General features: G+C 47.2%; 3 protein-coding genes across 3 annotated transcripts; 2 read left to right on the top strand and 1 right to left on the bottom strand.

Moving 5' to 3' along the window:
- Positions 1 to 2,943: 2,943 nt before the first annotated feature.
- Positions 2,944 to 4,024, top strand: FOXG_16159 (uncharacterized protein; the record flags this gene model as incomplete). Its single annotated transcript, XM_018396247.1, has 4 exons — positions 2,944 to 3,106; positions 3,154 to 3,227; positions 3,293 to 3,666; positions 3,718 to 4,024. 4 exons carry the CDS (start codon positions 2,944 to 2,946, stop codon positions 4,022 to 4,024), a joined length of 918 nt encoding a protein of 305 aa, XP_018256766.1.
- Positions 4,025 to 5,784: 1,760 nt separating this feature from the next.
- On the bottom strand, positions 5,785 to 6,485 carry FOXG_16158 (uncharacterized protein). The gene has a single exon (XM_018396246.1). It carries the CDS (start codon positions 6,291 to 6,293, stop codon positions 5,889 to 5,891), a length of 405 nt encoding a protein of 134 aa, XP_018256765.1. The 5' UTR covers positions 6,294 to 6,485; the 3' UTR covers positions 5,785 to 5,888.
- Positions 6,486 to 7,221: 736 nt separating this feature from the next.
- Positions 7,222 to 8,409, top strand: FOXG_16157 (uncharacterized protein; the record flags this gene model as incomplete). Its single annotated transcript, XM_018396245.1, has 2 exons — positions 7,222 to 7,592; positions 7,716 to 8,409. 2 exons carry the CDS (start codon positions 7,222 to 7,224, stop codon positions 8,407 to 8,409), a joined length of 1,065 nt encoding a protein of 354 aa, XP_018256764.1.
- Positions 8,410 to 9,584: the final 1,175 nt, after the last annotated feature.

The following is a 9,584-nucleotide window of genomic DNA, read 5'->3' as shown; positions in this document are numbered from 1 at the left end:
ATGCTACCTTGGTTAAACGAGGCAAGAGAAAGCAGGCTGGCTACTATCGTAACTATTGTCTGCAGGTGGTTGAAAAGGGACCAAGATGTGCTAATTTTCTACGTCAGTCCCTTGGTCAGCCTCTTCTCATGATTCCCATTTTTAACTTATCCGTATTAGATCAACAGCAGTCTTGATAGTCTTTTTCCAGGACAGTTTTGGAAGTAGGATAGTACCAGTTAACCCTTTTGGACCCTTCCTCTATGTCTTTCTTTGGTACATGAAAGATTCTTTGAACGCAGAATCCAGGGACGCTTAGACGTTCGTCATGATGATGACGAGCTTTGTTAATGCTGATTACCTTAACCCTATAACGCGAGAATGTCTTCAGTATACAAAGCAAATGGCACATGTATAAATCAGTGTCAGAACACCTCGATCCTCAGATTTTCCCAGTGATACCAAGATCGCATCTCGACATCACATACCATTATCTCCGTAATGGCACAGCGACAATTATACTGACACCAACCACTTGTAAAATCTCCACTGCACCTTCAACTCCGCTCGTTCGAAGTTATCGTCAAGATTGTGGTCAGACCTACGATATCGGTCTTGACTAAACAATGAACCTGTTTTTCAGAGAAAACTGTCCGTGTTTCTGGCTTAAGCCTGGGGCAACTTGACAGCCGGTGGGTACTCATTTCCCTTGACTTCATACGATATATTCGATCGGATTCGGTCAGGTTCGCTTGGTGTGTCTTGTGATACATATGCATGATGTCCGTTCAGTAATTTTCTGCCGATAAAATGTTCGGGGTCCAGGATGCAAGCTCATGATTCTAAGAAAAGAGGCCTTGGGCTGTGACCCTTCTCACAGTAAAGTTCATTCCACCCTTGCTGCCCCCTACTATAAGAAAGTAAAGAATGACTTATAGGTTTTTATTAGCTTGCCCGGTTCAGGAAACAACATATTGTTAAAAACAGCAGGTTTGGTTTGTCACCTATCATCTCGAGTGGGCTAGAAATCATGTCATCCCTACTCATGCACCAACAAATCTTAGGATATTCATGCAAGTCCAAATATTTTATTGATAACAGTTCTAATATTCTGGGGCGTAAACTGGCCGTTGTTGAGACTGGCCAATCTAACTCACTATCCTAACTTTCTGTCTCTATGTATTCTATAGGTGAATGGATGGTTTCTCAGTTGAGCTGCATCATTGAAGCTATGCTTGAAATCAATCACCTCCTGTGGCTTCACTTAAGCTTTAGCTTTTACTTTGGACTGCGAGACGTAGTGTACAGTATTCATTAAAACAAGCTTCCGCCGTTGCCGCCGACCTATCACACTTTAACAGTCGTAGTCATACCCATAAAATAGGGAATGGGCTAGAGCTGCGGGGTATGCAAGCGTACCGTCACCTCGGAATCACTAATATTTGAACCTAAGACAACAGACAGATAGCCCAAAAAGCTGGCCTAATGCAAGATTGCAGGAGGCAGCGCCCGCCAAGGTCCACTAGGCTCGGCAGTTCAAGAGGGACGCCACTGAAACTGTCGTCATTGTTGGTCAAGTGGCTGACGATGCTGAAGCAGCCAAAATCAGCTTAGTGATGTAAGCCTAGGTGGACACAGCTTTTCGCACCCTTGATGAGGTTTGAGTTAGCCTGTCGTTCGGAATCCATGCTTTGGCAGATCTATGAACAAAGTGTCGTTTGGTACACAGGTATGTAGGAAATAGCTTCCGAGCTCCCCACTGTTTGCCACTAGCTACCGAAGTCGTTCGTTTGGTGTTGCTAGGAAGCTGACGCCTTCTCAGATGATCAAGGGCATAGAGCGAGCTCTCCATATTCCTTGATCACCAAACGAGTCAAGTCTAGAGTAATTTGTCGAGATCGAGGATATGACTGTGAGGATCCTATACGTCATAGATCGCCACGCGGCGTGAGGCAAAGTCGCGAAGGCGAAATCACTTCCACCCGGTTCGGCCATTGAACACTGGTGGAGCTGGTCCGTTGTAGGCCAGGCGTTCCGAATGAGAAATATAGAGTTGTCAAATATCTTGATTGACAGGAAATAAAATGCAACGGCAGTGACATACTCTCCAAGGTCAAGCTTTGCGCCATGTCGGCATATTCATATTTGGAAGGACTTGGTGTTGATGGCCTGCAACGCGACTTTCTTTCGTATCTCTTAGCACCTTCTAGCTATTAACCACCATATCATATACTCTTCCAAGTTACCAGAAACCTGGATAGTGATGCATCCACTTGGTGAGCTGTAGCCTTACCGTAGGCAAGGAGGCTTGGTGTGACTAAGTGTAACGGGAGCTTGACGAGCAGATACTGCTATATTTGGAGAAACCCGGAACTCGTAGCTCTGCCAGAAGAGCTTAGTTACATACTAGAATATACTGTAAGATGCAAGTGGACCCAGCGAGTCATGAAACTCCGTGAGATGTCGGAACTATAGCCAGCTAATATCGATTCGGACCATCTAATTCGACCATTCGATCCCGTCAGGCTTGCTGCTGCCCAAGCATGGTTGCTAAATCGACCACATTGACTTGAGCTGGGCTGCAAACTCAGGCCGCAGGTAGTAAGTCCAACCCTTCTTACCTTCACATGTCATTCCAACAACATGGCAAATGTATCAGTGACATGCCATACGCCAACCTGTTACCCCGCTTCCTTGATTGTGTCAAGAATTTGCCTTCAAGGAGATTGTGCACGCCAATGCCTTGGTTAGCAGCGAAAGAAGTGAACACAGAGGCCTTGCCATGCCTGGAGCTGTTCCAACGGCTGTACTACGTGCTTGGCGCTATTATAGTCCTGCCTCCTCCAGCATCTTGACCGATGAAGCTGCAGAACTGTTGAGTCAAGGCATAATGCTCACGACATCGTTGCAGCATATTCAACTCGGTGTTTATATCTTTGACTTAGTGATAGCGACGACCGCGATATGCTGCCGGCTATGGGCGCGATGGATCAAAGTAACCCCCTGGCAGATCAACGATTACCTCATGGTCGTCGCATATGTGAGAGACCACGCACCATCAACCATCTATTCAACACTAACGAAAAGAAGATCTCAGTGTTTGCAACGCTCAGTTTTGCGCTTTCTAGTACGTTATGTCTTCGCTTTTCACCTTCAACGACTGATAGTCTGTAGTTGTGACGCAGGGTAAGCTTGGTGTCCATCGTGCCGACTTAGTGCCTGAGCAGCACCTCGCTGTCGTTCGATATGTAAGCCAAGTATGAATCCTCTCCTATTCAGCAAATGAGGAAAAGCTAAACTAACTAGATACCAGGCCAACTTCATCATGTCTGCGATAATGATGCTCGCTACTACCATGGTCAAAATGTCCATCACCGAATTCTATCTCCATCTCTTCCCTCACAGGTGGATACGGTACATCTGCTATGTGCAGCTCGTCAGTCTCGCTCTCTTTATGGTCGCCCAGATGACAGCATATTTTACCATTTGCCGACCTTTGGCCTTAGTGTATGACTTCTCTGTGCCAGGGAAGTGCGGCGATCTTGTATCGTTCTGGCTCGCTGTCACCCTGATCGCTCTTTTCTTTGATGTCAGCTGCGTGGTCTTACCCCTTCCAATATTCTGGAGAATGAATCTTGAACGAAATAAGAAGTGGAAATTGACGGTGCTTTTCGGGCTGGGTTTCTGGTGAATTATTTTATATCCCACGGCGACATCCATGTTGACCTTTTCGTTTAGTATCTGCGGCCTAACAGGCCTTCGAGTGTGGGTATACCGCAATATAGACTATACCGACTGGACCTTCGGTGCCGCTTACGGAATCATGCTCACAACTACCGAGCCGGTACTTGGGATCATCGCCGGTTGTATCCCCATCATGCTCCCGTGCTTTTCTCTTGTCATTGGAAGGATCAAATCTAGTTCATGCTCTGTTGAGCACGAAAAGACTAAGAGGTCAAGCGGTGTTGTGAAGGTTGGCGGGTCACGTCAATCCGATGCGTTCAGGCATCTGGAGGATCCTGGTTATGAAATGATGGAGGTTTGAGTAAGCCATCGACATGATATCAGTAGTTCGACAGAAGGCTGAGTGAAGTGGAATAGATGGATTATCGTGCAGCGGGAACGGCAGGTCAATTGTAGGGTGGACGGTGGGTTAGACAGACTAGGGGCTAAGGTCCGGATTATTTCTTCAAAGCGCTATTAGGCATAAACTAGAAATAGATGTTGGCATAGTATTAGGCACGTTTGATTAGAGTAATTAAGTATCATGTTAATAACATTTTAACGTATATAATAAACGAGTTGGCCCGATAAGCGAATTGGCCAAAATCGTAATACTCAGTAACCGAAAGAACGGTATTCAATCACGACATGATATTATGGCAAACTCGCGGAAGCTATCCAATCTAGAGGAGCAGACATTACTTCGGTATATTTCAGATATAGATTCGCGAGGATTTCCTTCCCAGATCTCTATTGTGGAAGAAATGGCTAATCGACTCCTGAGTCCTTGCTGATCGCGATGCGTTACAAGTCGGCAAGCGCTGGATTATCAATTTTATCAGGCCACAACGCAGAGCTTAAGATGCGTTTCCAGCGGAGATATTAATATCAGAGAGCCAGATGTGAAGATCCAACTGTTATTCACAAGTGGTTTGAGCTCGTGCAGAACATGATTGCAAAATATGGTATACATATGGATGATATCTATAACTTTGACGAGACTGACTTTATGATCGGTATGATTTCAACCGGCAAAGTAGCCACAAGTGCAGAGAGGCGTGGAAAGCCAAAATCAGTGCAGCCTGGAAATCGGGAATGGGTTACAGTAATTCAAGCGATCAATGCGGAAGGTCGAGCGATCCCGCCGTTCATTATAGGTTCGGGCCAGTATCACCTCGCCAACTGGTACCGAGAAAACAACCTCCCAGGCGATTGGACTATTGCAACATCCCAAAATGGCTGGACTAACAATGAGACGGGCCTCGAGTGACTAAAGCAGTTTGACCGGTCTACAGTCAAGCGATCCAATAGTCGCTATCGTCTTCTGGTCCTTGATGGCCACGATAGCCACCACTCGGTCGACTTTGAGACATATTGTAAGGAGAACAAGATCATCACGCTTTGTATGCCGCCTCATTCGTCTCATTTACTTCAGTCTCTTGATGTCGGGTGCTTTTCCATGCTTAAGCAGGCATATGGCCGGGAAATCGAGCATCTGATCCGATGCTCTATAACCCACGTTTCCAAGACCGAGTTCTTTCCGGCTTTTTATGCCGCATTTGAGGCCACTATGACAGAGGAAAATATCAAAGCAGCTTTCAGAGGTGCCGGGCTTGTTCCACTTGATCCGGAACATGTGGTCTCGAAACTTGATGTGCAGCTACGGACTCCAACGCCAGTTGAGGAGGAGACTGGCCCCTCTACCCCATGCGTCTCGAAGACGCTAAAAGACGGTGCTTGAGGCCGGGTCGCAATCGGAATATCTCGTAAAACGGATCAGAAGGCATCACAGCAGCTCACCAGAGTCAGTTCTGGAAGCATTGAAGTCTCTTTCCAAGGGGACCAAGGCGGTCATGCATAAAGGTTAGCCTAACGAGGCGTTGTAGCCAGACTGGCTGGAACTGATGACCCTTTTTGCAATAGGGTTATTATAGCCATCCGCCTTGCGACAAGTGCCTCCAGCTCCTTTCTATGTCAGGCGAGGAAAGCAATTGATCCCGGAATCATAGGTTAGTATAATCCCTCAAAACAGCATAAGAATGATATTTTTAATAGTGATAAAAATGAAGTGAGTTAATTTTATATTCGCTATATCGAGAAAAAGGAAGAATCAGAATGGTCAAAGACAATGAGTTTTCCGAATAAAATGAGAAATATATACACTTAGAACCAGCATCAATCCATCTTCAGACAAGAGACTGTCTAGTTGCTCCTCCACTTGCTGTCATCAAAACCAGTTCCCTTGCCCTCGTACTTACCAGGAGTCCACTTGCCATCATCAAAATTGTTGCCCTCACCCTCGTATTTTCCAGGCTTCCAGGAGCCATCGTCGTTCCTCTTGATCTTGGACTTGTCACCGGGGTACTTGGTAGGCGTCCACTTGCCATTATCGTGGCCAGTACCTTCGCCCTCGTACTTGCCGGAGTGCCAGGACCCATCATCGTTTCTCTTATCATATTTCTCGGCAGCCCACTTACCATCGTCAAAGTGGGCTCCCTTGCCTTCGTATTTGCCAGGAACCCATTTACCATCGTCGGCGGGCTTGTTGGTAGGAAGTGCCAGAGCCGTGACGGCAAAGGCAAGAAGAGCATAGGAGTAGCGCATCATAGATGGTGTAAAGGATGAGTAAAGAAGGTTGAAGCAAAGACAAGGTCTCAAGTTGAAAGAACCAAAGATTGGAGGGTTGTGCGTGAGCTGTGTTGATTGTTGAAGGGTTGATAGTGATGATGATAGATACAACGGCGGGATATCGTACCCTTTTTATCATTGTAGCTGTCAATCATGTGGGCTCATGATGTTCAATGTGCTTCCTTTCCTACACCAAAACTACGAAGGCCGAAGTTCCAAAACTAACCTCGGGATCTGTCCATGTCACCATTTGCGTGAGGCAGTGACATGATGACAGCTGATGTCATGTTCAGCCGCTTGGTAGCTCTGACCTCAATCACCAGCAGCCTTTTACTGCTCATTTCACAGTTATCTAACAAATGCTTTCACCTGCGGATAGACCGTCCCAAATGAAATCACGCCATCTAACCGAAAGCTAGCACCACTGGCGGCACAGCATAGCTCGGCCAGCTCCACTGAGCCCCATAGAGAGCCTTGAGCTAAAGGGGCTGTGCTTGAATGGCCCCGTGGCGTAGCGTCAGAAAAGAAATTGTTCTATCTGGATGATTGATGATGGCGACTCCATAATAATGTCTTCAGACCCTGTACAGAGGCTTATACTAGCCAATCAGAGAAGTGGACACCGGAGAAGGCGACTGACCCGCTGACGTGAGCCCCGAAGTTCGCTCACAGTGGCTGGCGGAGCTGAAACGCGCTGACGATTCAATTGAGACTTGCCAGTTGGTAAATCTCGTGTAATTGACAACGCTGGTAAAACAGCGAGTTGGCAGTGCACGATGGGCCTCACAAGCTGAGAATGAGGATAGTATAAGGATGCCCCAGTGTACAAGTCATGGAACTGTTCTCCCTTCACTTGCCATCTCGCCCTCTTTCCAATCCAGCTCACTAATCATGAAGATTCTGTTTCGTTCTATTCTTTGGCTTGCTGTAACCAGCGCTGCTGCCTGCAAGCCAGCACCCCCTAAGTCGAAAACCACTTGCAAGTTGGCTGCCATTGACAACGTGGATCTAAGTGTCGGCTTCAACTACAATGGGGACTGTGCCCCAAGCACCGGAACTCTCAACGGCTTCATGATCTTTGTCGACTTTTCCGATGCCGAACCTGCTCAGGGTGAAACCCCCCAATCGCTCTACGACGCCGTGGTCCCCCAAACAGCCGAATGGTACAAGCAGGCCTCTCACGGGGCTCTGTCTTTCCATGTCACGGCTGATCTGTCCAAGTTCTACCGCATGCCCACATCTGCTGCATCTTATGGCTGGGAGTGAGGTCTCACGTGGGCAGAACATCAAGAATACATCCAGGATGCTCTCGACGCCTATACGGCCAAAGGCACTCGCCCCCCACCCCCCGAGTCGGATGTCCTCTACGTTGTTCCCGTAAATAGCGCCGGTGGCAGAGGAATCTCTCGATCCATCACCTTTGTTACACGAGCCAACACCAGACAGGGTGATAATGTTGCCAGGAAGACCGTCACCGTTGGAACCGACGCAGTAACAACTTGGGGGCCGAAAAGCTGGATTGCATTGGCTCACGAAACGGGACACACCATGTGCTTGGCTGACTTCTACCCGTTTGAGAATCTTGGCCTGGGTTACTACGTCGGTGGCTGGAGTGCCATGGGGGACGTCTCTGGCATTGGCCCCGATTTCTTCGCCTGGGATAAGTGGCGCCTGGGTTGGATCAATGACAAGTCTATTGACTGTGTATCGGAGCGAGGAACTACTCAGCACACTCTTACTCCACTAGAGCTGAAGACTTCTGACAATGACATCAAAGCCGTTGTCGTCGCCGTGAACCAAACCTCAGCACTTGTCGCAGAGGCCCGTATACCGGAGGGTCTTGACTCAGGCGTCTGCGCCCCCGGTGTCTTGCTCTACACGGTTGACACCTCGGTCAAGACAGGCTATGGTCCTGTCCGTGTTCTGGATGTAACCCCAGGATCAGGTGGCTGTGGTACTGATAGTGTCTACGACAAGAACGATGGAACGCTGTCCCTGGTTCCTGGCTGGGGAGTTGAGGTTACTGTAGTCAAGCAGACAGAGAAGACCTATACCATTCAAGCTGGCGCTGAGTTTTAGGTGTTAGAGTTTATATTAGAGGTGTTTTTGGAGCGTAATAGAGTAGACAATCAAGAAAGAGATAGCCAGTAGACGGGGTCAGGGTTATAAGAAGTGCTTCATTCAAACTGTGTGCCAAAACCCATGATCTAAGCAGAAGTCAATTGCCCACCTTACATAACTCTATTATACGTTCATTTATGTAATGACTTCAGAGATGTTGGATTATCCTTTTCATTCTTTCCCCATCTTGAAAAGTTTTAGCTACTGCGGCGTAATATGGAAAATGCCACGTGATTGGCTAACTCAGAATGCGAAAAGGGTCTGGCGCCTTGAATCCTTCAACCAATGTTATTCGACAAGCAATGTTTTCAACCCCCTTCAACTTGTACCCTTCTAAGCTTCTCGGATCCGCCTGACAGAACTGCTCACCTCTCAAAATGGTTTCCTACACTGAAATAAGAGCCTCTAACTCTCTCATAAATAATGCCCCAGCCCCAAGCGTTGGATGCAGTTTGCTGAGGCTCCTGTCGCAGCGATGAACCCTGTAATAATGATTTGGGCCTTCAATTTTGATAGAGATACTGATATGCTGAGTCATCGGACTCTTTTGTTATAGCTTTTTGTTGACTTAGAAATAACAAGTTATGCTTACGTGGTCCCTGAAATTCTCTCATACTTATTTACAAGGCCTACAATTAGTACAAACAGATGTGCACCCCAATAAGTGAATCTATTCGGCGAGAGCGTCTGACATTGCAGGTGCAGCTGAAGTATGCTTAATCGGGTAGTATATGTCTCAAAAAGGCTAGAAAGGCTTGGTGAGACCCGGATGCAAACTTTTAGCATCTCACTGTCGTACGATTCAATGGAACATTACATCTTTTGAGAGAGGGGCATCCACTCGAACTAGCACTCTAAGATTCTACATCATGAATCTGGACCCATATTCAAGCTGACTACGGCGCTCGTCTTACTGTCGATGCCCGACGTCAAGGAGGATTTGCTGTGAGATTACCTCGTGATCCTAGGTGAAGATGACTCGAAAGGAGTTCACGATTTGATCCTGGAAAAAGATTGAGTTCTGGGTGCTGAGATCCGTTGCTTTGAAGGATCAATGGCTATTCCAATCCATTGGCGGCAGGGATGGGGATACTCTTTTGTCTCTAGCTTTGGCCTCGTCAGCGCAAGTTATT

The sequence above is a fragment of the Fusarium oxysporum genome, chromosome 3 (genome assembly GCF_000149955.1).
Source record: "Fusarium oxysporum f. sp. lycopersici 4287 chromosome 3, whole genome shotgun sequence".
Lineage (NCBI taxonomy): Eukaryota > Fungi > Ascomycota > Sordariomycetes > Hypocreales > Nectriaceae > Fusarium > Fusarium oxysporum.
This window is presented reverse-complemented; position numbering and strand designations above follow the sequence as displayed.